The sequence below is a fragment of the Sciurus carolinensis genome, chromosome 1, assembly GCF_902686445.1.
Source record: "Sciurus carolinensis chromosome 1, mSciCar1.2, whole genome shotgun sequence".
NCBI lineage: Eukaryota > Metazoa > Chordata > Mammalia > Rodentia > Sciuridae > Sciurus > Sciurus carolinensis.
The window spans coordinates 175922511-175950391 of record NC_062213.1 but is presented as its reverse complement, the minus strand read 5'-3'; the positions used below and the strand labels follow the sequence as shown (position 1 = coordinate 175950391).

The 27881-nt window shown below is 44.1% G+C and overlaps 1 protein-coding gene across 11 annotated transcripts; it reads left to right on the top strand.

The window, feature by feature from the left end:
* Positions 1-155: 155 nt before the first annotated feature.
* On the top strand, positions 156-27881 carry LOC124978867 (uncharacterized). 11 transcript variants are annotated; one of them, XR_007107569.1, is made up of 7 exons: positions 156-413; positions 8781-8933; positions 10434-10516; positions 10863-10949; positions 11318-11433; positions 12947-13153; positions 15406-17113. XR_007107569.1 is itself a non-coding variant. In XM_047542792.1 (6 exons), the coding sequence occupies exons 1-6, from the start codon at positions 400-402 to the stop codon at positions 15422-15424; spliced, it is 456 nt and encodes a 151-aa protein (XP_047398748.1). In that variant the 5' UTR covers positions 156-399; the 3' UTR covers positions 15425-17113. The 11 variants fall into 11 exon arrangements, 7 of the variants coding, with proteins under 7 accessions (XP_047398748.1, XP_047398718.1, XP_047398726.1 ...); XR_007107573.1 differs by lacking the exons at positions 11318-11433; positions 12947-13153; positions 15406-17113 and adding exons at positions 10601-10676; positions 27861-27881; XR_007107574.1 differs by lacking the exon at positions 15406-17113 and having other exon boundaries at positions 156-663; positions 10434-10676; positions 12947-14073.

Sequence of the window (27881 nt, the reverse complement as noted above, 5' to 3'; positions counted from 1 at the left end):
AAGTCCCTCCCCTCCCTGAGCAGCTCCCCTGGCCGCTCCCCCCCTCCCCCGTCCCATCCCCTCCCGCGTGCCGACTTCTCAGGCTCCTCCTCCCAGGGAATAAAATTACAAGTCACTCCAGCTTTCAGATGATTGATCCCCACGAACCCCTGGGAGTGGGGCTCCACAATGGAGACCCCTTCTCCGCTCATACCTCGCTGCCCTCCAGCTGGGGCCCTTGGAAAAAGCAGATGTCGTCCCCTTCGGGCTAGGCTGGAATGAAGCCAAAAGGCCTGGGGCACTTTGGGGGACTGGGGCTGCAGTTAGCCCGCCAGGCCCCTCTGGTCTTCTGCGCCTGCGTTCCCCGTGGAGAGAAGTCCGAGCAAATTCCGTTCCCTTAGGAGCAACCCGCTAGAGACTATGGGCACAGCTGGGTAAGGCCTGGGTCCTACTTGAAACTGGAGGGTCATTTCTCCAGAAACTTTCTTTGGACACTGGTTTGGTCAGCCCTACTCTGGCGGTGGTGCTACAGGGACTGCACATCAACCTGTGCTTCCTCCTCCCTCGGCCGGAAAAACAAACCTGGGTTCCAGTCCCTGTTAAAGGAGTCTCTGCCAAAAGATGCTTTGCCGAGCCTCAGTTTCCTTCCCTACCAAAAAGGGTGAGCTAAGGAAACGCATACAGGTATGTATGAAGTGCATTCCTCTAAGCAGGCCAGTGGTGCTCAGGCGTTTGGAATGAAACCCTCTCTCAAAGTTTGCTTACCTTGAGAGAGTCACCAGCCTGTATCAGGGAAAGGGGCCAGTTACTAGCATCAGAGGAACTGTTGTTGCCCTAGTCTGAGAGGAGCATCTGTTCAGGGAAGGCTCTAGTCTGGAGAGAAGGACTCCAATCTGTACCATGTCCTCACCATTGTCTGGCCAGGAAACTGGTTTTATTTTTTCCTTTGGAGACAATCAGCCTCTAAAAATCTGATGCACACATGTCAGACACATAAAATCAACTGATGACTGAGATTCCAGTTTATTGAATTATAATCAGAGGTGCTGAGCAAGATAACAGGTGTCTAGCCAGAAGCTTCCTGCAGCTTCTCAGGCACACATAGTCCATCCACAGTTCTACCCTCCCCCTCTCAGGGCCAGGGCTAGGATATAAAAATTGTTCTGTACCCTATGAGACTTACAACCTATTGACACTGAAGACTTGATCAAATCTGGAAAGACACTTAGGTTCTTTTTACTTTGTCCCCAACCTAGCAGATCTAGCAGGTTTGGGGTTTGTATTTTCCTGTGAGCCAATTGCAGGTGTTTTGTGTGTGTATGCATGCTTATGTGCAAACACACCTCTACCTGAGTAGTCTTTGAGTCTGTGGTCTCTGCCTCTGTGTGCTTGTCACACTGGAAGAATGACTGTGAGCGCTGCAACAGGTGTGTGTAGGTATGTGTGCCCAACTTCTGGGGCTGGGCAGATCAGATCCAAGCCCTCCTCATCTTCTCTGCCAACACTTAACTCCTACCACAAATTGTTTCTGGTCTCTCCTCCCTGCCTTCTGCCTTCTCTCTAGATTGTCAAAAAGGGTTCCCTCCCAGGAAAAGCAGAGTGGAGGCTGCTGGAAAAAGTTCCCAGTAGAGTAAGGGATAAGGAAGGGTGTGAGTGGGACAGGAGAGACCTCCCTCCTCCTTCTTCTCCCTCAAAGCCATAAACTAGGATGGGGTAAGTCCAGAAGAAGGCATTGAGGAGGTTCTGAGAACCCTCAGCTAAGGTTTTGAGAATTTTCATGGCCCAGGCAAGTGGGCCTTCCCTCCCCCTTAAGGAATCTATATGAAAGGAGGCAGGTGCAGGATGCTGAGAGCCAGACCCCAGGATGGCTTACAGCCCTTCGGGTAGGGCCCACGGAGGTTGGCGAAAGAGAAGGAAAACATGTGCTCAGAGGTTCTAACACCAAGATTTGGGATTCACTTAGGGGCAGGGAGGTAACCTAGCACTTTATAGTCTCTGGAGTCGGGGAAAGAGAAGATTGTCTTGGGGTATTTGGGGAAGTTGGAGACATTGACCATGAGAGTTTTGCTAGGCTAATAGTGAAACAACCCGAAGTATATCTACATATATAGATTAAGGAATGTGCATTTTACTCACCTTGATACATGAAGAGCTTCAGGCAACCACATATTGAGAGAGTCCTGAGGAGAGTCTTATGAGAAAGATTCTGATTTGGAACGTCATCTCCACAAGACAGAAACTAGAGCGCCTGTTTTTATCCAATCAGAATAAGGTCTCAGGGGAGGCAGGTCTGGGCCTAGCCCAGGCCAGAGCCAGGATGGCCTTTGTGCCTGACTGTGAGCTCCCCGCCCTGGGCAGCTGGCCCGCAGGGAAGGAAGAGCATGGTCACCAGGACCACTGTGGGAAAGGAGGGGGATCAAACTAAAAGACAGACAGAACTGATGGGGTCAGACGTCCCAGCCTGCCTGCTGCCTGCAGGATGGGAGGTCTGGGCAGGGCAGCAGGAGGGAAGGCAGCCGGCTGGGCCCCACCCTGGCAGCGGGCTGAGGCGTGTCTCAGGAGCCTCCGGTTACAGTGCTATTTCCTGGGAGGGCTGTGCCCAGCATTGGATCCCCTGGTGCTGGCTGGGTTCCTCATTTGTCATCAGCTAGCAGGATCAAGACCTTTGTGTTGGGATGTTCAGAGTCAGCTGAGGTGAGTGGTGGGAATAGGGACAATCAGATCTGAGACACTTCAGAGGGCATTGTAGGAGTGGCAGCACCAGGCATCCTGGTGGAGGGGTGCTGAGCACCCTGCTGAGAAGTTGGAGTAGGGTGCTCTTTGCTTTGAATGAGAACTTGTCCTCAGCAGTGATTTCCGCCTCCTTGGGGTCCCAGCCTCAGCTGGTGGGAAACACTGTTGGGAACTGTTCTCGAATTCTATCTCTCTTGACCCTGGAGTCCAGTGGTCAGTGCCTAACACCTTCCCTGCCCTGACCCAAGGCAAGGCGGTGACTTAGATCAGCTCCGGAACCAAGAGTTATCTCTGAAGTCCATATATCTCTCAGGCCATTCTGTCTCCCACTACTGGCACTAATCCAGGCTGTACCCCATGGCTCCAGGTAAAATCGGGCATACAGATAAGAAGCACTGACTTTGACCCTGACACAGGACAGGCCCAATGTCTAGAGCAGTCAGTGCTCAGATTCCTAAATATCTAGGTTCTCAAGATCCAGAATTTCCAGTGCCATTAGTACCAGAATTCACAACCTTGTAGAGAACTCAAAACCCAGAGTTCCCAATATCCAGAGTTCCCAGGGCCCAACCCCCAGGGATCTAATGCCCAAGGTCCTCAACATCTCTACAACCAATGCTCCTAATAACATCCAACGCTCAGAGCTCCAGTGTCCCAATTCACTGGAAAAGAGGCGGGGGGGTGGGGGGTCCCTGCATGATCAAGTCCTTTCAGTGACTGGCATGATCTGGGGAGTGGCCATGACTAAAGCCGGCCAAGGTGCTACTGGCAGAAGTAGCATGGCTTCCCTGTTGCTCCAATCCTGGGTCTGAAGAGGTCAAGAGAGACTGCAGGAAGGATGGCTTATCCTCTGACCCTACCTGGTCACAGAATCAATGTAATTCAGTGTCCACTTGTCAAATACTTGTGCGCATCTACCATGTGCTAGGAATTCTCCAGGAATATAGCCATGGGAGAGAAGGGACTCTTACTCTCACATATGACTGGTGAACGATGTGTCTGTGTTAGAGTGTTGGTGTGGCTTGGCATATGGCTGTCTGGGGCCCCTGTGTGGCCAAGGGCACGGCTGTTGGTATGTGGTGGTGTAGTGTGAGGCTGTGAGTGTAAAGTCAGCAGGTTGATGCACGTGACTGTCAGAGCCAGCCTGGCTGTCTAGGGGTCTGGCAATCCTAACTATTCTCCCTCCTCACTGCTATTCCAAGAGATGGGATATAAGGCCCTGCTTTGCCTCAGACACTCAGGTATTGAGTGTCTGGTTTCCCTGTGGGAAGGACAGGCTGGTTCCAGTCCTGAGGCTGACCCCAGAGCCACCCTGCCCTGTGGTGATTTCTCCTGTGGTCCCTGCCCCCGCTGGACCCAGAGTCTCTTTGGATTGGGAAGACAGGAAGAGGGGCAGCTATAAGTGGAGCAGCTAACACCAAAAATAGTCATTTGCCCTGGGGAGGATCCCGTGACACCACCCCCTCCTCCCAGTCCAGCCACTGACCTGGAGCCTGGGTAAGGCTTCTTTCTGACTCCACTTTTCCAATTTCTGTCTGAGTAACTTTTTTGGACTTGAAAAGGGGGACAAAAATGATGTCACTACAAATGATGACATCATAAGGGGTTATGACTCTGGCGATACCAGAGTGAGGAAGTGGCCTGTTGTGTAGATGGGTGGGGTTCCATCTGCTGGCAGCTCCCCACCGCTCCCAGCAGCTGGGATGGCAGGGCTGGATAGACCCCTGGGTGGGCCCTGCCTTATCTGTTTCCCACAGACTTCTGATAAGCCTCTTACCATGGCCTGGTGCAGGGACAGGTGGGGAACAGGCTAGAAGAGGAGAAAGGGCCAGCTGGGGCTGGCTGAGCTCCAGGGAAGACAGCAGGGTTAGGGCGTGCTGGCAGAACCCCAAGAAGAGGAGGCAGGGGTCACCGTGAGAGCATGTGGGAGGCCATTCATTTGGGCACAGACTCTGAAGCCAGGCTGCCTTCCTTCCCTGGATCTTCTGAACACCTGTGAAACTGGGACCTGATCTCCTCCAGTTTCCTCACTGGATAGTCACCAGTGGCAGTGGCGATCAGCCCTGGTACTGTGTGAGGGTTAAAGGGTTCAACATGTGTGAAATGCCCACAGAAGGGGACTTGTGTGGGAGAAGTACTCATCCTTCCAGATCAGGATCTTCCCCGGGCCATGCCCACCGTGCCCAGCAGCAGCACACTGGGGTGGCCTGAGGCCAACTGGCATTTCCACAGGTGTCACAGCCCCAGACACATGCCCACTCCTAACCAGTCTGCACTCGCCCCCAGACTCCCCAGGAATCCTGGCCTTTCTAGTGTATTTTCTTCCAGCAACCCCACAAACACCTTGGAGCCATGGTGCCATCTGGTGACAAATGCCATATATGGCAGTTACAGCTGGATCCTCAGGGTCAGAGGTGGTGTCACTTTGGTTATTTTCTGTCATCCTTACAAAAAATTTACAAGGTAGGATTTTGTTCATTTTCTAGAACTAGGGCGAGGCAGATGAAATAATCACCAACTAATTAGTGATTGAACTTAAACCCAGGTTGCCTTGTCTTCAAAACCCATGCTCTTACCCTCCGCTAAGTATGCAGGCTGCTTAGGGGTGTGTTTAAACAGGGCGCTTGACTCAGGAGTCGCTTTACACATGAGCCATACTGATAGTTTGAGTGTCACTAGGAATGAGCGTATAGTTACTGAGATTCTCCAGCCGCACTATCAAATAGAACTGGTTTAGGGCACAATATGATTGGGTATTGGGAGTTGAGTCTTTTTGTGTGTGACTTTGAGATGGCTATATGATTGTACTGGTGAATGTGCCCATGCTTGGGCTTGTTACTCAATTGTGTGAGGTTAGCCATGACGGTGTGTGTCTGTTCTGACCGTGTGTGACCATGGCGGGGCTGTGGAGGTTCTGTAGCTGGTGGGACTGGTGTGGGGGAGGGTGACGGAGGGCCCCGAGTTCCCAGCGCCTCTTGCCTTTTCAGTCCCAGGACTGCGTCGCTCACCATGACACACATGATGGATGGCTTCACATGCCTGACACACTCCCATGGGCCCATCCAAGTTCTCATTCCCCCCTCCTCCCATTTATTTTTTGAGGAAGTAAAGCAAATAGTACCACAGATGGAGCTGGTCCTCATTTTTTTCCATGAGATATTTGTGAAAGCATTTCACATGCCTTTGAGTGATAGCTAAAGAAAGAAGTGTCATTTAAAAAGAAAAGTAAATATGGCTATTCTAATTCTTTAATTTGAACATCAGTTCTCAAAATGTTGTTCATAGATCCCAGGGGATCGCTAAGACCTTTACAGGGCAAAAACTATTTTCCTAATAATACTAAATTGTTATTTGCTATTTTCACTTCGCTGATACTTGCACTTGTGATACAAAAGCCACAATGAGTAAAACTTCTGACCCCTAAGCAGGGATTAAGGCTCACATCCACTGTATTAGTACCTTTTCTTTTTTCTTGTCTTTTCCTTCCTTCCTTCCTTCCTTCCTTCCTTCCTTCCTTCCTTCCTTCCTTCCTTCCTTTCTTCTTTCTTTCTTTCCTCCTCCTCCTTCCCCTCCTCCTCCCCTTCCTTCTCCTCCTCCTCCTCCTCCTCCTCTTCCTTCTTCTTCTTTTTGTTGTTATTGTTGGTACTAGGGATTGAACCCAGGGGCTCTATCTCTCAGATCTACCGCCAGCCCTTTTATTTTTTTATTTTGAGGCAGAGTCTTGCTAAATTGCCAAGACTGACCTCAAATTTGCAATGCTCCTTCCTTAATCTCCCCAGTAGCTGGGATTACAGGCTAGGGCAGTGGATTTTCTTTTCTTTCTTTCTTTTTTTTTTTTTTTTTTTTTTTTTCCAGTGCTGAGGATTGAACCCATGGCCTCATGCATGTGAGGCAAGTGCTCTACTACTGAGGCACATCCCAAACCTAGACCAATGGGTTTTAATAACAGAGTATGAAAAGTCCAAACTGACTGGGCATAGTGGCTCATACCTATAATCCCAGCTACTTGGGAGGCTGAGGCAGGAGGATGACAAGTTTGAGGCCAGCCTCAGAAACTTAGTGAGACTGTGTCTTAAAATAAAAAAAATAAAAAGACTGGGGATGTAGCTCAGGAGTAAAGCACCTTTGGGTTCAATCCTTAGTGCCTCACCCCACAAAAACAAACAAAGAAAAAAACCTACCCTCTCCACTTTTGCTGTAATAGCCAAGAATAGCCACAATTAACTGAAAAGGCTATTAAATACTTCTTCCATTTCCATCTACGTACACAATGAAGTTGAGTTTCCTTTACGTACTTCACCCCAAACAATATGTTGCAATAGTCTGAATGCAGGAGCAGCCGTGAGAATCTAGCCGTCTTTAATCAAGCCAGACATTAAGGAAATTTGCAAAAGTGTAGATGACGTCACTGTTTTCACTAAAACTTTAGTTTTAGAAAATTCATGTGCAAAGCTCTCAGTTCAATTCCAGCACTGCAAAAAAGGAAAAAGAAGAAGGATAAGAAAAAGAAAATAAATAGCTATTTTTTGAAGCGATACATATTTTTTGGTTAATGTATCACAAATTTTTTATTGTTATTAAGTATAATACATGTTTTAATGTTCCATTTTAACTTCGAATACACTGAATGTTAATAGATAAAACCCACTTAAACAAAACTCTTTGGATCCTTAATTACCTTAAAAAGCATAAAGGAGTCCCAAGACCAAAGAGTTTGAGAACCACTAAGTTAGAGATTTATTTTTAAACACACACACACACACACACACACACAAATTTGATTTTCTGTTTTGCCTTAGACCTTTGATAGATAATATATTTGTTTTACTGCTTATATTACAAGGCAGAGAGCTATGGATGTTTATTTATTTTTTAGGTGGACAATGAACCTGGGGTACTGTGTCATTAAACTACATTCCCAGCCCTTTTTATTTTTTAAATTTTGAGACAGGGTCTCACAAAGTTGCTGAGGCTGACCTTGAACATGAGATCCCCCTGTTTCAGCCCCTAGAGTCACTGGAATTAACAGGTGCACATCACCATTTACTTTCATCTTCTCACTTAATCCTAACATGACTCTATGAGCTAGAAACCATTATTATTTCCATTTTGTAGATAAGAAAACCCAATTTCAGAGAGATGAGGGAAACCTATAGAAATGAAAGTGACCTTAAACCCTCTTTATAAGTAAAAATTAAAGGTGTCTTTAAATCCTGTTAAATTTATACATTTATACATCAAAAAAAGTTATTCTTGCCAGGTACAGTAGCTCAGGACTTTAATCCCAGTGACTTGAGAGGCTGAGGCAGGAGAATTGCAAGTTCCAGGCCAGTCTCAGCAATTTAGCAAGATCCTCAGCAGCCCGTTTTGAGACCCCCTTCTCAAAATAAAAATAAAAAGGACTGGGGATATAGCTCAGTGGTAAAATACTCCTGGGTTCAATCCCCAGTACCTAAATAAATAAATAAATGTTATTCCTTCTAGGTCAGCCTGAACAATTCAGCAAGACTGTTGCAAAAAAATAAAACGTACAAAGGGCTGGGGACTAGCTCAGCAGTAGAGTGCCCCTGAGATCAGTCCCTAATACCATTAAACAAGAAAGTTATGTACCCAAAGCCTCATACTTGAGCAATTGTTCTTAGTAACAAATCGCCACTGAAGGTAGACACCAGCCTTATCTGCCCCCTACCTGGGCCTTGTCAGCCAAGTCCCCTCTAGAGACCTCACATTCTGGTCCTTACTCCTGAGCCTCAAGTGCCATGTTTAGAAGAAACGAACCTGATGCCTTTCACTGGGGTTTTGCCTGACTTCCCCCCCAGAGCCTTTGAACCTCGCCCTCACACCCAGCCTCTTCGCTGGAACCTCCCTGAGCCCTCACTCGAGGACACATGCTTATCCTACCTGAGCCCTGGTCAGCCCTCTCACCAGAACGGGTCTCAGAAACCAGCCCTTTGCAGGCAGCAGCAGAGGAGTGGGGACTGGAGGGCAAAGGAGTGGCAGAGAGCGTGAGCTGGTGGAGGCAGGATGGTGAAGAACCCCAGGATCTCAACCCCCAGCCATGTTCCCAGACAGGAATGTTCCCAGCCAGTACTGACCTCTAACCCCAACCCGCCTCGATGTGAAGAACGACTGCCTTGGCCACCACCCCTTGGAGGACCAGCAGACGCCTCTGGAGCAACTGGGGCATCCCCATGGCAACCATGCCAGGCCAGCTTGAGCTGGTGAGTGGGTCTCCTTAAAATCTTTTATTACCCCCAAATATATGGCCTAATCTTGGTAACCCTTGGGGGCCTTTGTAGACTGGACTGTCCAAATGAGGAAGGACAGTTGCCTGCACCCTGTCTCTTAACTCAGGGAAAGTATTTCTCTGATCTCAGGCGAATCTTTCCTGGGATAATTAGTGGGAAACTCAAGCTTTTTGTCCCGGGACCTCTAACTCCCACCAATACACTAGATGATGGTGGGTGTCGCCTCCTCCTGACATTCTGGCAGGTGAGCTAGAGGGAAGTCTGGAAGGCTTTGGACTTATTCATCTGCCCACCTAGACTGTGGGCCTGGCATGTTCTAGGGTTGGGATTTTGCTATGTGGTACCTGATGGAAGGAAGAGAGGAGTGACCGGTGTGGGTGGAGAAGGGGGCGCTAAAGGCCCGGTGACCTAGACAGAGGTCTTATGTGGGTGATTAGCCGTCACGTTGTGTCTAAGCTCCTTACCCTCAGAGTCTAGCTTCTCTACCCCCAGGTCTAATCCAGAGGTAGGGAAGGGGGGCCTGAAGGCACTAGGCATGGCTTAGGGAACTTGGTGGGTCCCCAGTGACCCATTTAGCATAAGCAGTGGTGGCTGTGGGAGTCAGGTCTCTGCCTGTCCTCTGAGTCCTGTGTTTGTGTGCATGCTTCCTCTCCCTCCCTTTGTGTATGTGCATCTGGATTTCTGTCTTCCTGTCTCTGCCAACAGTTCTGTGATCCTGACTCTGGGAAGCTGTTGCTAGTGACAGAAGGCATGGACACCATTGGAGAATGGGGTCACACAAATCTCAATGACAGGACAGTGGTAGATGGAAAGTCATGGGGACACAGATTTGTAAGGCGATGCTGGGTTTTAGACAACACAGGATCTAGGTGGCACTACGTTGTAGCTGAGCCAGGGTTTGAGGAACATTGGGTTATTTGTATTTGACCTACATATTGGGTGACCCTGAGTTGTGGCTAATACAGGATTATCTGAATGACTCAATGATAGCAACTCAAAAAGAATTTGGAGGCAGCAGAACGGCAGCAGGAGTTCTCAACTGGGGCAGTTTTGAGCCCCTCACCCCTACCCCCATCCATATGGTTATATCTGGAGATATTTTTGGTTGTAACATCTGAGGGAAGGTGTGTTACTAGCATCTACTGGTAGAGGCAGAGATGCTGTTTGACATCCTACAATGCACAGGCCAAACATCAAAGAATTATCCATTCTAAATAGGGCAAACCCCCAGTATTTGCACCGCATGGCCATGGGCAAATTTCTTCGTCCCTAACAGGGAGTACCTGTGTAGTACCCATCTAAGGTTATTATAACGGATTACGTAAGAAGCATCTGGAGGACCCTGAACCTATGCTTGTAAAGCGTTTAAAATCGTGCCTGGAACCTGGTACATGCTCTTTATTGACAGATATCTGGAGAGAAGAAGAGTAGATTTGGAGGCAGGGACTTGAGCATTCTCTCTTCTCATTTCAGCTTCTACAGTACTTCAGCTAGGCCTCCTTCATTGGCAAACCAGCCTTACATCTTGCTGGTTTTTCAACACCAGAGGAAAAGAGGTAAGCTCTTCCCCGCTTCAGTACCTGTTCAGGACTGAAGATCAGCTCTGATTGACTGAGCGTGGATCATGGGATGGCCCATAGTTTCTCAGGGGTTCCGAGATTTCCATCAGACCACCCAACTGGAGGAGGAGGATGCGGTTATCAGAATGATGAGCAGGTAAAGATGCTGGATGGCCCTACCCAGCGACTGTGGGGAAACTTGGGTTGACACAGCGTCTGATCCAACAGAACTGTGGGTGACGCCATGTTGCAGGGTGGCTAATCTCCACAGCGGGCTGCCCTGCGGGCTAGTCCCCTTCTCCTAACTCTCTCCTCTGTTTTTTTTTTTTTTTTTTTTTGACAGCACAGCTGTTTGATTTTCCTCCTTCCCTCTGGCAGCAACTCCTCCGTCTCCACTGGCCTCTTCCCTTCAGCCAAGCCTGGAATGTCGGTGTGTCAATGTGTAGTCCCAGTCCCTCTTCCCCTTTTCTCCAACCTTCCTCAGTGACCCCTTGTGGTATCACATTGGTAGCCTTGAAATCATGCCGAAGTGTTTATGCCACAGAATTTGGAAATACTCCACATCAGGGTTTCATTCTTCTTCCTTTTCTTTTTTTCTTGGAGAGACAGCAGGTAAGCAGTTACCAGCACACCCCTGCCTGACACCATTGTCACACAGATTTGGTTTTATGCAGACCTTGTCTTATCCAAAACCCTATGTCATTCACACCCTCCCTCAGTTCACCTTTACACATAGCCCTTGTTATTCCAAGCTGGTTTTACCCCAGTTAAACTCACCTTGAACCCGTTTCCATCCAGACTGTGTTTCCCACAGCAGTTCACAATCCCAGGTTCTCCAGACACTCACCCGCCACACAGTCGCCCTGTACCAAGTGGCTTCTAACTCAACGCCATCACGAACTAACAAGGCGCAGGTTTGTGTCCTCCAGATGCTTCTTACGTAATCCGTTGTCCCCAGTCTTGTGCATGGACATGATTTTTTAATATTCTACTTGGGATAATCTTATGTCAGAATATAAGAAAAAGAAGACAAGAGTCAGCCCATGTGGGGGAATTTTCCACAAGATTTGTTGGAGCATAATAATAATGCTAATAGCTACATTTATTAGGTACTTACTAGTACCACGTCAACTCTAAGCACTTCTTTTTTTTTTTTTTGAGATGGGGTCTTCGTATGTTGTCCAGGTTGGCCTCGAGCTCTTGGGCTCCAGTGTCCTCCTGCCTCAGCCTTCTAAGGAGCTGGGACTATAGGCACAATGTTGTACCCATCTGTACCTTACGTGCTAACGATATATTCTCATCTAAATTTCACAATAATCCCATGAAGTAGATACAGGCTGCCCATCCCTAACCCAAAAGTATGAAATCCAAAAAGTTCCAAAATCCGAAATTACTTGAGTGTTGACATGGTGCCATAAGTGGTGAATGTCACACTTGACCTCACGTAACAGCCAAATGCAGGCACACTGTATGGTGTATAAAACTGATCTTCAGGCTGTGTGCCTGTCTCATACATGAAGCATAAATTAATTTTGTGTTTAGACTTGGGTACAAGCCCAATATATCTCATCATGTATATTCAAATATTTCAAAATCTGAAAAAAAGTCCCAAACACTAAGGGATACTCAACCTAAACTATTGCTTTCCTAGTTTTTAACAGCTAAGGTAATTTTTATGCAGAGGTTAAGAAACTTGCCCAGGTCTGGTAAATAGCAAACCCAGGATTTGATCTGAGGCAGCCTGGCTTAGAAGTATGTGTCCTCAACACTGGGCCACAGCTGCCTCCTTGAATATATTCATGCTTAGATATTATGCTGGCTTTGATTTTATAATGTGTAACAGGAAGTAATGTATTAGTTAGCAAAGCTCAGTCATAGCAATGTTTTCATTAGAAAGAATTGCACATTTTTGTTTTTCTAAGATAAAGCAGTTGTGCTAATAGCATTAAGCCACCATTCCATTCCCCTGAGTGGGCTAATAAAAGATTAGTGGTGACTTTTGATAAAACAACCTTGTGGAGCTAGAACAATTTGAGTTGGTTCTGGTGGGGAGGGTAGTGAGGCTGGGGAGGGAGGAGGCGGGCAGAAGGAGGGAGAGAGGTGGTGGTATCAGGAGAAGAACTAAGTCAGACAGGACCCAGCTGGGTCATGAGGTAGGGCTGGCATGACTGACAAGTCTTTAAGATTTGGATGATGACCCAAGACCCAACTCAACCCTTTGACTTGCTCTGGAGCATTGCCAGGGATCCAGCATGGTCAAATCAGCTTCACCAATAGCACATCTGCCATGGGTCCCATCCATCTTGAGAGAAAGAATGCCTGGATGGTGAGAGTATCCTGCCCTGTGGCCAGGGGCACGAGAATCGGGGATGGATAGGGTGCTACTTCCTTCCTTACTTGTGGTACCTTACCTTACTTCCTTCTTAGGTGGCTGGTGTAAGGCATAATCAGAAATGTGGGCAGGAAGAAGAGGATTCCACTGGAAGTCACAGAAGCCAATCTGCAACCAATTTGTTAGAAGTGGGATTATAGTGCCCTCTCATGGACACGTTGGGAATTTATACAATATCAGTTTTCGGATGTAGTAGATTAAAGTCAGTTGAACCTATTCAAAGGGAAGACAACTTACTAGAGGTTTGGCATCTAGAATGTTCTTAAAGCATGCCTAGAAGAAAACATTGTGCGTGTGTGTGTGTGTGTGTGTGTGTGTGCATGTTATGTGTGTGTTGGGGGCTCTGTGGCTTCTCTCTTCTCCATACAGAAATCAGGGAAATAGTTGTAGAGGAAAACTACTCCGTGGGTGACTGATGGCAGTAGTCCAGAAATACTAAAATGTGTGAAAACCAAAAGCTGCAGATATAGGAACATCCCCCCCCACCTTGAAGGAGACTTAAGTGAGGTGGCTTAAGTAAGAAAAGAAGGCACAGCCAATGACTTCCAAACAGAATCGGAGGCACAAGGGGGAATTCTGATGTCTAATTAAGCTGAGAAATACTCTAATCCCATGACTCATCCAAAATAGAGTGGACCAAAAGATATGGCACCCTCAGTGTGATAAAAGGGTGTTTTTCTCAGAATGGGGGAAGAGAGGGAGGTTGGGAGAAGGGAGATAAGAACAGATGAGTTGGAGTGTCTTCTTAAAGGTAAATTTTTTTGTCTTAAAATGTGTTTGGAGCCTGAGACTTTCTTTGAAATGATTAGATTTAAAGCTGGTTAAAATTTAATCTTTGGGTTTTAGAAAATATCTCCTGTGGCTTAGATGGCTTCTCCAAGTACACAAATGAATTTCTTTATTGTTAACCTAAATTTCTCTTGGCAGGATTTTCTGTATGGTTGATTGACCAAGGTATAATGTGTTTAATTTATGAATCACAGTAAAATTTATCTACAGATTAACCATGTTGAAAAGTTGATCTATTCTGATAATATAAGGTCTTTTGTGTGCAAATAATACACAAATACATTAGTTTAATGAACTTTATTGAAGAAAATAATTCATGCAGAAAATGCATTAATCATAAGTGTTATGCATCATTACAACTTGTATAAACATAAGTGTCTTAGTCTGCTGGGGCTGCTATGACAAAATACCTTAGACGGGGTGACTTAAACAACAGACATTTATTTCGCACAGTTCTGGAGGCTGGAAAATCCAAGATCAAGGTGCTGGGAGGGTTGGGTTCTGCTGAGGCCTCTCTTCTTGGCTTGCAGAGGACCAGCTTCTCACGGTGTCTTCAAATGGCCGGAAGAGGGAGTGAGCCCTTCCACACTGTGAGGGCAGCAAGGCCTCATGAGGGCTCCGCTCTCAGGACCCCTCTAAACCCCATTACCTCCCAGTGACTCCACCTCCTAATACATCCCCTTGGGAATGAGAGGCTCAACATAAACATGTGGACATGTCGTTCAGATCATGATGATAATAGGAAGAAGCCTCCCTGTGCCACTCCCCACTGCTACCCTCTAGATAACCACTAGCCTGACTTTTTTGTACTGTGAATTGAACCCAGGGGCACTTCACTACCGAGCCACATCCCCAGCCCTTTTTATTTTAGGACAGAGCTTAGAGCCTCACTAAGTTGTTGAGGCTGACCTTGAACTTGTGATCCTCCCCCCTCAGCCTCCAGAGTAGCTGGGATTACAGGTGTGCACCACCGTAACTGACTGAGATGATTTTATAAAGTGGTTGTACCAGTTTACACTCCCATCAGCAATCTGCAGCAGTTCAGCAATGGTAAAATATTTACACCACAGAAATTGGTAACATCTACAAATCAGTTTTTCTCTCTTTCTTAGAGAACTAGATGTTAAATAATTCCCAGCATGCCTCTGCTAACACCCGTTGTCTTAAAACATTCTTTCCAACACTCGGTGTTATCCCTCTTTTGCCTCCAGAAGAAATCATCAAAATTTTAATCAAATATATTTTAAACTCTAATGTAAGACAGAATTTAGAGAAATCATTTTTATTTTATTATGCTCATCTGTACAAGTAGTCAGACCTCTCTTATTTTATATTATGCCTCTGTCTAATATACAAAAGCCTCCCCTGCCAAATTAAAAAATGAGGCCACCATTCTTTCAGTTCTTTAAAAATCAAGTATAAGTCAGGTACTGTGGCTCATGCCTGTAATTAGTAACAATTTGGGAGGCTGAAGCAGGAGGATCACAGATTTGAGGCCAGCCTCAGCAACTTAGTGAAGCCCTAAGCAACTTAGCAAGATCCTGTCTCAAAATAAAAAATAAAAAATGAGCAGGGGATATAACTCAGTGGTAAAGTGCTCCTGGGTTCAATTCCCAGTACTGCCCCTGCAAAAAAACAAAACATGTATATCTCTCCTTCTTTTCTCCACCATCATGGTGTGTATCCTTGCCATATCTTTTCACAGGACTTTGGGGATCAAGTAATTATTGGCCAAGAAACAAAAGCAAAACCATTCCACTCTCAATGGATTCACATGAAACCTGGGAACGAAGTCAGATATGACTCTAAGAGGAGACACTGGGTCTATAAGGAACAGTACATGAGACGCCACACAGATTTATTGTAGTACCAAGATCACTGTCACCTTATTGTATCAAATGAAAGTGTCACCACTGTCTGGATGGTTGGATATGTATTTTATTGGGAATATGATTTTCTCTTGGTATGCTCTGCACTGGTAGGTTGATTCACCTCTATGTGAAAAAATAAGAATGAAACAACAAAAATCACATATCTCAACATCAAGGATGAGGAGAAACACAAACTCTCTTACATTGCTGTTGAGAATACAAATTGGTACAACCACTCTGGAAATCTTCTGCAGTTATTTACTAAAGCAAGTATTCTATGATCAACAATTCCACTTCTAGTTAGATTGTCAAAAAAATGAGAGCTTCTGTCTACCTGAAGGCAGGCAGAATGTCCATAACAGTTTATTCATGTTTCCCACACTGGAAACAGACCAAATATTCATCAACAGAAGAATGGGTAAATAAGAGTGATTAATTCTTACAATGGAATATTACACAGCAATAAAAAGAACTAGTGCTGATAATAAACAACATGGGTTGCGTGAGACCCTGGTTTCATTTCCAGCACTGCAAAACCAAACATCAACAAAAGAATGTACACACTGTGTAATTACAATTTTAGAAAGCTTGAAACCTGGCATAACTAATCCACAATGCAAGAGGCCAGGTGGGGTTACCCATGGAGTGGTGCTAACTTGCAGGGGACAGGGGAGAGCCTGCTGGAGGGCTGGCGTCGTTCCACTCTTGATCTGGTGGTGAATATGTGGTGGGTGTATGTATTTAAAATTGATCTGTACATTTTACTGTACCTAAATTATACCCCGATAAAATGGGAGAATCATGTAACTGCCAATTATTAAGGGTGATATTATTGAGTCAGGTCTTTGTGCCAGGAACAGACTAAGTCTTTATTCTTTATTTAATTGATATTGCAGTGTTAGCCTGAAAATATCATTTTTCATAGGCATGTTGTAAGAAAGGAATAAAACCAAACTGTTCTGTAATATTTGGGAGGACTCTTCATTCAGGCTGCTCCAGGAATAATTAATCCTAAGGTTTGGGCAGCTGCCACCTGATGTTGTTTTGGTTTGTTGTTTGGAAATCCTCAATTGGATGTATCTGGATTCTTGGCTTGTGAATTTAGTTACAGCTCGAGCATAATAATACACAGCTTTTTATTTGTAGTTTTCTTTTCTTTGGCCACCGATTCAGGAAGAAGGAGTTTGTGTAGAATGTCAACATCAGTCAGCAGAAGACCACCAGGAACACACCTGTAATTAATAAAATTAGGTTTCTCTGTCTTGCAGAAGGGAGAATGCGCCTCAGAGGCGCGTTTGTGTTTGTGTGTTTGTGTTGGATGATTCTGAGGAGATTAGGGAAGGAAAGGCCAATTCTGGACTGGATGCTTTAGGAAGCAGGGACAATTGATGTGAGCCATTAAGGTCGTGACAGGTGTGAGTGTATGTGTGTATGTGTGTGTGTGTGCGCACACGCGCAAGTACACAATACAGACCAGGTTGGAAAAAGATGGAAAGGGCCCAACTGGGCAGATGGAGAATATCTCGCGCAACTGCTCATGTATTCCGCCCTAAAATAACCACCAGGGGAGGTACACCAGCCAAATGACAAGATTAATAAGGAAAGTTAGCTGAAAAACAAGGAGGGTGCTGGGCATGTTGGTGCATGCCTGTAATCTCAGTGACTCAGAAGGCTGTGGCAGGAAGATCCCAAGTTCAAGGCCAGCCTCAGAAACTGAGCGAGACTTTCAAAAACTTAGCAAAGTCCTGTATCAAAATAAAAGGCAAAAAGGGCTGCGGATGTAGCTCAGTGGTAAAGCATTCCAGGTTCACCACCCAGTATAGAATTTTTTCTTTTAGTTGCCCCAAATGCCACTACCCCAAAACAACCAACTTCACCTGGACATTTCCTCTCCATTCTAGATACTGTCTATGAAAATATATGGAGAAGTCTATATAAAAATATTTTATGATTTACAATATGAAATAATTTCACGTTGGGGATGTACTGAAGTTAACCTGCAGATTTGGTATTTAGTTCACATCTGCTATTCAGCTGTAACTGCTTGACCCAAGTCCTTAGAAGGCTGAATAGCCAAATATCTACTTCAGTATCATTTATATCTTAAGTCAGTTGAAGTATATGTATATTTAACATTTCATGAGTAAATGCTATCAAAATTTGAAAGCTGCTAATTATGAACACAAAAAACATAACCAAGAACTTTCAAATAGTAAAATATGAGAATAAATTGAAAACTAACAATGCTGGCGACTGAACCCAGGACCTCACACATACTAGGCAAGTGCTCTACCACTGAGCTACATCTCCAACCCTTTTTAAAATTTTAAAAATTTGTTAATTAACTATACATGATAGTAGAATGCACTTTGATACATCATATACAAATGGAGTATAATTTCTCATTCTTCTGGTTGTACATGGTGTAGAATCCCACTGGTTGTATAGTTATATATGTACGTAGGATAATAATATCTGATTCATTCTACTATCCTTCCTATCCCCATACCCCCTTTAAATTTAAATAATCCTCAACCCTTTAAATTTTATTTTGAGTCAGGATTGTCTAGGTTGGTCTTGAACTTGGAATCCTTCTGCCTAGCCTCCTGAGTAGCTGAGATTACAGGCGTGGCCACCATGTCTATCTTAGTTAAAGCAGTTTTATTTTGTTTTGTTTTGTTTTATTGTAGTACTAAGAATGTAACCTAGGGGTGCTTTACCTCTGAGCTACATCCCCAGCCCCGTTTTTTATTTTATTTTGAAACAGGGCCTCACTAAATTGCCAAAGGTGGCCTTGAACTTGTGATTCTCTTGCCTCAGACTCCCAAGTTGCTGGGATTACAGGTGTGGACCACTGAACTTGGCAGTTACTGCAATTTTAAAAAGGAAGTGTGTGAACTTCACATTATTTTGAAGTTCAGAGTGTTTATAACAATTTGAATAGTGCAAATCAGAACACCTAGTGATAATATTATATCACAATTCTAATCTTGATAGAATTGTTTGGTATAGTAGTTTTCATAAAATTAATAAAAATAATCTTTTATAGCGATATTGGTTCTGTTTATTAATTACACCTTAGAAGAAATAAAAATGCAAGCCATAAACAAAGATATTTGTAACACATATAGCCAACAATCAATAATTAGCATATAGAAGTATCACCTATAAACAGTAAGAAAAAAGGAAGTCATTCAGTAGAAAAATTGGCAAAAGGCTATCTCAGAAAAGGAAACATTTATGACCAATAAACTGATGAAAAATCCTCAATTTTATCAGTAGTCAGAGAAATGCAAATCAAGACCAGAATGATATACCACTTATACTCATTCATTAGCAAAAAATAAGACAATATTCTTTGAACAGAATATTGGGTAGTGAAATCTCTTATTCATTAATATGGATGTTGTAAATTAAATCACCACTTTGGAAAACAATTTGGCATTAATCCTATACTATTGAACAATTGCATACCCATAAATTTGACTCTTAGAAATTCTTTTTTAAAGGTAATTGTTATCTACCTTTTTCCAAACTTTATTTTATTTATTTTTTAATGTGGTGCTGAGGAAGGAACCCAGTGCCTTACACATGCAAGGCAAGCACTCTACCACTGAGCCACAACCACAGCTAAATACTCTTATTTATACCCAAGAGAAATTCTTACACATGTCCATCAGGAGACTCGTGAAGAGTGCTGCCAGCTGGGTTATTTATAAGAGGGAGAAGGAACAATTCAAATGTCCATTGACCACACAACTGAATAGATTGTGGAACAGAACACCACGCAGCAGTAAAAATGATCGATCCTCTTGTTCCTTCTCCTCTCTGAGATGACCCATTCTCTCCCGTGAGAGTGTCCCCTTTTCCACTTTCCTATTCCCTCTAATAAACTCATGCCTAAAAAAAAAAAAAAAAAAAAAAAAAGAATGATACTATTTACTTGCCACAACATAGATAAATCTTAGTAACATAAGTTTGAATGAAAGAACAAGTCTTCAAAGACTGCTTTTTTTTTCATAAAAATAAAAAATAAGTGCTGGGCATGGCGGCTCATGCCTGTAATCCCAATGACTCAGGAGGCTGAGGCAGGAGAATCATGAGTTCAGAGCCAGCTTCAGAAACTCAGTGAGGTCCTGAGCAACTTTACAAAACCTTGTCTCAAAATAAAATATAAAAAGGGATGGGAATATGCCTGGTGGTTAAGTGGTTAAAGCCACTGGGTTCAATCCCTGGTACAAAAAAAAAAAAAAAAAATTCTTGGTTGCAGACAACAGAATCTGCAAAACTCAGTTTGCACAGAAAGGGATTTTATTACATGGTATTAGGTACTGGATAAAGCTGAATTTTGAGAGATTATGTATTGTGGCTGACTAGATGTCTTAGGTGATTCTGGATGTGAGTGACTCAAGGCTTTTTCAGGTGCGGTTTCTAGGACACAGCCCAGAACAAGGAATCTTGTTCCAGTGATTTAGTGCAGAAGTACTCTGAGCAGAGGAGGCGTGAGAGAAGCAGGATGGGCGGGAGTAAGAAAACTAAGCAAGGCTGTGGACTGGTCTCATCCGGAGCCTACCTTCAGTCTGGTTCTACCAGCCGCAGTGGAACACACACTGTCTCCTAGATTTGGTTCCTGTTTTGGGCCAGTGGGGTAGCCCTTTGGATCCCAGGTACATAGTCTCCTGGGGAACTGATTCCCATTTGGTTGAGGAGACATTATTATGTGGAGAAGGAACAGGAAACTTTCACGGCGACTGAGCTGGGTGCACTGATCAGAGCAGAGCATCAGCAGGGACCCAGTGCCAATTGGACCTTATTGGGAAGGGTGGGGGTGATCTGGGGCCAGATCGGCTTCAGGTGAGGGAGGGACACAGGTGGGCAGCAGAGGCTGGGAGGGGCAGAAATGGAGTGATCTGTGTCTCTTGGAAAGACAAGCCTGGGTTTTGAGACCAGGGGTTCAGCCTCATGAAGCTCTGAATTCTTCCCTGTCTGGAGATGAGGACAGGTCAAACCCTTTCCTCTGCCTCTCATTTCAGGGAGGCCTAAGCACCTCATCTTTATATTTAAAATATTTAAATTTGTATTATTTTTAATTGACAAATCATAATTGTATACAATAATGAGGTATGATATGATATTTTGATAAAGGTATATGAATACAGAGTGATTAAATCAAAATAATTAGCATGTACAGTCCTGCACAGCTAATGATAGGGATGCATCCTGAGAAGTATGTTATTAGGTGATTTCATGTGAACGTCATAGAGTGCACTCTCACAAGCCTAGAGGATTTAGGTTGATCACTCGGCTTGGTTATTTATTATTTATTACTTTAAAAACATATTTTTGGTACTGGGGGTTTTGGTACCAGGGATGCTTTACCACTGAGCTACATCCCCACATTTTAAATTTTGAGACAGACTCTCATTTAATTATTGAGAGTCTTGCTAATTTGCTAAGGCTGGCCTCGAACTTGCAATCCTCTTGCCTCAGCCTCCTGAGTTGCTGGGATTATAGGCATATGCCACTGTGCCCAGTTAAATATATTTTGTTTTTTAATTGACATATAGTGGTTGTGCATATTTATGGGATACAGAGTGGCATTTCAGTATACATATATGATGATCAGATCAAAGCAATCTGTCACCTCAGATCCATATCTTTTCTTTGTGTTGGGAAAATTCAAAATTCTCTCTAGTCAAAGGTTTTCTCCCATATGTGGAGGCTAGAGGGAAATAAGGAATTTTAAAAGGGGGAATCTCATGAAAATAGAAGGAAGGAGAGTGGAGCAGAGGAAGGGAATTGAGGGGGAGGGAGGAGGGACAGGAAAGGGGAGAAGGTGTGGAGTGAAATTGACTAAATTATGTTCATGTATGAATATAGCACAGTGAATTCCACTTTTATGTATAATGTACTGATTTAAAAAATAGTAAATAAGTAGAAGGAAGACCAATAGAATAGAGGAAGGGGATATGGGAGAGAGGAGGGGAGAGAAAGAAGAAGTACTCCAGATTAAAATGGAGTGATTTATGTTACATGCATTCATGGACATGTCAAAATGAATCCCACTATCATGTATACTAATGCACTAATAAAAACATTTAAAAAATACTCTCTAGGCTGGGGACATAGCTCAGTTGGTAGAGTGCTTGCCTTGCATGCACAAGACCCTAGGTTCAATCCCCAGCACCAAAGAACCAAACCAAAACAAAACAAAAAATTCCTCTCTAGTAGTTTTTATTTTTATTTTTTTGGAGCTGGGGGAAGGATAAGGATAAAAAGAAGAAGGAGAAGAAGAAATCCAGTTAGGCATGTGAGTCTGGATTCAGGGGACTGACCTGAGCTGGAGCTGTGTTTATGTGAATCATGGTGTGTAGGTGGTATCTAGAACCGCAGGCTGGCTGCAAGCGCTGGGCATAAACTGTAGACAGAAAACAGGAGACCCAAGAGGCTGGGGAGATGAACCTAAGAAGGAAAAGACTGTCCTGTAGGAGGAGACCCAGGAAGCACCCTGGGAGCCTAGCGCAACAGGTGTTGGAAGGAGTAAGTGATCACTTGTCTAGGATCTGGAAAGCTGAGGTCTGGGAATTTATTTTGGTTTTGGGTGTGGACACTGCTTCTCCTGCATGGGGCGAGCTCTTCCTAAGGTCTGCCCCTGGCTTCTTCTCTTACTCCACTCAGCCCTGGTGACTGCTCTTTGTTCCTATCTACCCTTCACTGCACACTTGTAATCCCAGGGGCTCGGGAGGCTGAGGCAGGAGGATTGAAAATTCAAGGTCAGCCTCAGCAACTTAACTTAGTGAGGCCCTATCTCAAAAAAAAAAAAAAAAAAAAAAAAAAGGCTGGGAATGTGGCTCAGTGGTTAAGCAACCCTGAGTTCAATCCCTGGCACTAAGAAAGAAAGAGAGAGAGAGAGAGAGAGAGAGAGAGAGGGGGGGGGGGGGGGGGAAGGAAGGAAGGAAGGAAGGAAGGAAGGAAGGAAGGAAGGAAGGAAGGAAGAAAGAAAGAAAGGGAAAAAGTAAAAGAGAAAGAGAAAAAGAAAAGCTCCTCATCACTCTCCAATACTATTATCCTCCTCTGCTTTCAGTTGTGGGCAATGCTCATAATAATATCACAGAACACATTTGTCTACCTTCTGTCTTCTCACTCCTATGTAAGTTCCAGGGGGAGGAGACAGTCTTAGCTCTCTGCCCGCAGCACTGAGTGCCCAGCACGCAGTGGCTGCCCCCCAGGTGCTTGGGAATAAAAGACTAAAGAGGCCTTTCCCTCTGCCCACTGCAGCAGGCTCAGTTCTCAGTCCATTGCTATGTTCACTCCATTCCTCTCTAACTCGCATCTCTTTCCATTCTCCTTCCCCATTTATCTGAGAACAGCCCTGTCTCTGTTGGCACTGCATCATTCCCGGGGACCGCCCTCATCCTGTGTGTGTCCACGTTCACCTGGTGGCTGTCTCTCCTCCCTCTCCCCGTCTCACTTCCCCTTTTAACTCCCCTCTCAGCCCCAGGCCCGCCTACGCCCCTCTCCTGGCCCCACTTGCGGCTGGAGTCCCTCAGCGAGGCTAGCCTTCCCTGTGTCCACGGCCAGTAGCATCTCTGTTCCACAGGCTCCCCTGGCATTGCCTCGTCATTGACATGCAGTCTTCCTCTCCATTTTCGTCCCTCCCCAGTCCCCTTGAACACCGCCTTGGTCACATAATCTACCTCATCCCCTGGGGAGGAAACACTTTTGTACTGTGTACTGTACAAAGAACTGTGTACTGGTTAGAAGCAGCCAGGGGCACGGTGCCCACAAACAGCTGTGAAAAGAAAGGTGGGCAGAACTGCTGCTTGTCACTCGTTGACCTGTGTAAATACTAGGCATATTTTATGAACTAACGCTATTTCCTAAAACAGATATAATAAATAGCTTTTCTGAAATTTTCTAAAATATGTTGTATAACTATTGTCATTGGGACTAGGGGTTCCAAGCCTGAGAGCTGAAGACGGTCTCTCTGGTGAAAACAACCTGACTTCTCAGAGGGCCTTTTTTTCCCCTTAATCTATAATGTCAGGAAACAGAGCAATTCAGCTGGGTACAGTGGCAGGCACCTGTAATCCCAGGAACTTGGGAGGCTGAGGCAGGAGGACGTCAAGCTCAAAGCCAGCCTCAGCAACTTAGTGAGGCCCTAAGCAACTTAGTGAGGCCCTGTCTCAAAAATAAAAAAGAAGGAGAGGAAGGAAGGAAGGAAGGAAGGAAGGAAGGAAAGAAGGAAAGGAAGGAAGGACAGATGGGAGTACCTCAGTGGTGGAGCACGCTGGGTTCAATTCCCAGTACCAGAACAACAAAACAAAGCAATGCAAATAGAATCTCACTTGACACCCCCCACCCAGGCCTGCTGAGCAGTCAGCCAACAGGGATTTCTGCACTGCTCACCCACTTACAATTATTCCTATCCTCCTTTGTCTTATATTGGGGAGAAAAGTATTTTCAGATCCTTGAGATTTTTGTCCTCTCTTTGTAAGTGTCCCCCATCCATACCAATTTGTGGCCCTTCTAGTCAAGGCTGGGCAAGAATACGTGTGTGTGTGTACACACATCTATTTACCCATACATACACATACACTAGTTACTGGCACATATAGAGAAACTTTTTCCTAATATGATTATGATTTCTGATATAATTTTATTCATAGTTCTGTCAGGAAGAATGACACCAACATAAGATCATAATTCTCAGTTCTCAACCCAGTGTTTGTTAGTTTTTCTTTGGAATTTTCCAGAATGTATTAGTAGTGCTCTTTACTTAAGGAGGGCAAGATCTCTCTACTCCTGGCTAGAATAAAATCAAGATACATGTGGTTTTGTAAACATCACAATTGAATTTGCTACCGTTACTGTAGTTTATAAATTTGACTTAGAAAAATGTTCATTTGAATCAGGATTTAATAAATGTTTCTAAAATAAGAATAAATTGGCACTAAAACCAAGCAAGTAACCTTGGGCCAAGTCACTTTCTCTTCTAGACAATATTCAGAGTGCACTGCCAATTGAACAATCACATCTGAGAATTCTATTTTGTTTAGAGGCTAAACTAACCAAGATTCTTCAGATTGGCATTTTTTCTGATTTTTAAAAATAAATTACTAAACAAAAAACATTTTACAGTGCTGGGGATCAAATCCAGGACCTGATGTATCTACCACTGAGCTATAGTCCCAGCCACCCGACCCCAAGTTTTTCCATGTGGTTCAGGTATTTGGTACAACATGGTAAGAACAAATTCAATGATTTATTTATTCATTCTCATTTCAGTGGACATCTGGGTTACTTTCAGTTTTTCACTACGACAAATAATTTTTGTTCATGTGATCTTTTTCACATGTGTATGGATTTCCAAAAGGTACGAAATGGTATGAACCCGGGAGGAGAGTTGCTCTGTTGCAGGGTACGGACATCTTCAACTTTGCCAAGTGTTGCCAGACTTCCCCAAAGTGATTATACCCATTCAGTATCCCATCAGCAGCGTCTGTGGGTGTCCTATCGTTACACAAACCTTATGTGTCTTCTCAGATTTCTTCAACATCTTCTATTTTTCCTCCCTCCCCACTTTCCCTCCTTCCTTCCTTTCCTCCCCCTTCCCCTTCTCCTCCCCTTCCCCCTCTTCCCCTTCTTCTTTCCCTTTCTCCTTTTTTGTTTTTGGTACTAGAGATTGAACAAGGGTAGATTGAACAAGGGTTCTCTACCACTAAGCTACACCCCCGGCCCTTTCTTATTTTTTATTTTGAGACAGGGTCTCACTAAGTTGCTGAGGCTGGACTTAAACTTGCCATCTTCCTACCTCAGCCTCCTGCGTCACTAGGAGTGCAGGGGTGCCAGATTCTCTCTGTGTACCCAAACCTCACCAGTTCACCTTCAGATTTGATGGAATTCACACCAGCGACAGCTGCCAGACAGCCTGGAGGTGCAGGGGAATAATCCTCCATGAGTTAGACCTTGACTAATGGAAGCAAGAGGAGGGAAGAAGCCAGGAAGAGAAATTTCCCTTCTTTGCCTATTCTTTTTTTTTTGGTGGTGGTGCTGGGGATTGAACCCAGGGCCTTGTGCGAGTCAAACACTCTACCAACTGAGCTATATCCCCAGCCCTCCTTTGTCTATTCGGAAGTGTCTATTCCTTCTTGTTACCCTTCCCACAGGAAGCAACTTATTTGTAAGGTGTTCGTTCAAGTTTTTTTTTTTTACCCATATTTCTATTGAATTGCCTATCTTTTGCTTTCTCTTATCCTTAGAATTGATTTATAAGGTGTTTCAGTTGACTATTGCTACATAACATGTCACTCCAAAACTTAGTGACATAAAATAATCATTATACTATATATAAAATATATATAAAATAATCATTATACTATATATAAAATATATATAATATATATAAAATAATCATTATACTATATATATAAAAATATATATAAAATAATCATTATACTATATTCTGTGGTTCATGAATTCAGACAGGTCACAGTAGGTGTGGCTTATATCCAGTCATGATGTGTGGGGGCATCAGCTGGAAAGACTCAAAGTCTGGGGTTGACTCAATGGTTAAGGGATAAGTTTCTCTGGAGGTGACTGGTGGTCAATGCTGGTCACTGGTTGGAACCTCAACCAGGGCAGTAGTCTTAACACTTCCTGAAGCTTCTCCATGTGATCTGTGCTTCTGAAAGCCCAGGCCTCAAATGAATGAGAATCCTTACATGTCAGCTCAGGGCTTCAAAGTCAAGGGTACCTAAGGAAACCAGGAAAGAGCTGTGTGGTTTTGGAAGTTATGCAGCAACACGTGAATTGCATGCTGTCATTTGCAAGTGAATTTCTCAAAGGAGCAGACACAGATCTTCCCTCTCAACGGGAGGAGAGTCAAGGTCACATCACACAGGATACACAGGATGGGGAGGTGTTGCTTCATCTGCCACATCCTCTTTACATTCTTTGGATACTAGTCTTTATTGATTATATATGCTGCAAATAACTTGTCCCAGTTCAAGGATTAGTTTCCTCAATGATACATTTTGTCGAATAGTAGTTTATTTTAATTTGGTGAATGATCAGTCACTAAATTTGGTGCTGTAGATCACTTTAAGAACACTGAGACCATGAATCTACTCCTTTATAGTATCTCCTAAATCTTTATGCTTTTATCTTTCACACTGATATATTTATGATGTAATTTCTACTATGCAATTTATTGCTGCTGAACTCCAAACCCACCCTTCTTTGCTCTACTCGGTGATGCTGGAGCTGGACTTGGTAAACATTTTTCCTTTGTCAATTGACACCATGTTAAGCTTTGCCAGAAGAGGTTGTGGGAGGGACATTGCCTGACAAAACGGTTTGTCTTCCAGTTCTGGTGCTTTTCCGTCTTGTTCCCACGATATGCTTGCCAGCAGGTGGCTTCGCAGCTAGTTTTGCTGGCACCCCAACAAGTGGTTTTCTAGCAAGTTTCACTGGCACCCCAGCAGACAGTTTCTCTGCCATTCAAAAAGTCTGAATCTCAGTCTGAAGCTCGACCTTGGCTTGGGCATCTCTCTTCCAAGGTTGTTCTTTTCCTGGGTCTCTGCTTTAGCTATAGAGCTGAGGGATGCTCTCTGTATCTGCTATGCACATATTGTTTAGAGTTCTTTACTCCTCTAAATAACCAATTCTGGGGTTGGGGATATGGCTCAGTTGGTAGAGTGCTTGCCCCGCGTGCATAAGGCCCTGGGTTCAATCCCCAGTACCACACACACACAAAAAGTTAATACCTTGTGACTAGTTAATAATTCCTTTTTTAGAGCAAATAAAAGACAACCAAAAGAAATTTAAAAAAAGGAAAAGAAAATTTAAAAGACAAATCTACTTGTTTTGTTGTTGTTGTTGTTTTTGTATGTGTGTGTATGTGCTGTGATGCTGGAGATTGAATCCAGGGCCTCTCACATAGCAGGCAAGTGCTGTATCACTGAGCTGTATCCCCAGCCCCATTTTTCTATATGATATGATATGGGAGTCCAGCTTCATTTTTTCCAGAGCCATTGCCCTAGACCATTTATTGAACGATCATCTTTCCCCCATTGCTTCTCAGCAGCAATTCTGTCCTATACCAAGAGTCCCTATTTTGTGGTTTTGCTTCTAGGCTGTACATCATATTCCATTTTCTATTTGTCTGAGTCTCCATGTCCTAATTATCATATTTTATAACAAGTCTTCGTGCCTGGAAAAGCATATCCTTCCACCATTTTCTTTTTCTTCTATAGTATGTTGAACTTTTATTTTTTTCTTTTTGTAGGGTTGAGAAATTGAACCCAGG

What these genes read in the sequence shown, in the direction of transcription:
- LOC124978867 (XM_047542762.1), top strand. An exon ending in TCAACACCAGAGGAAAAGAG is followed by an intron (nt 10,517 to 10,862) that starts GTAAGCTCTTCC and finishes TTTTTTTGACAG; the next exon opens with CACAGCTGTTTGATTTTCCT. An exon ending in CAGCCAAGCCTGGAATGTCG is followed by an intron (nt 10,950 to 11,317) that starts GTGTGTCAATGT and finishes GTTTCCATCCAG; the next exon opens with ACTGTGTTTCCCACAGCAGT.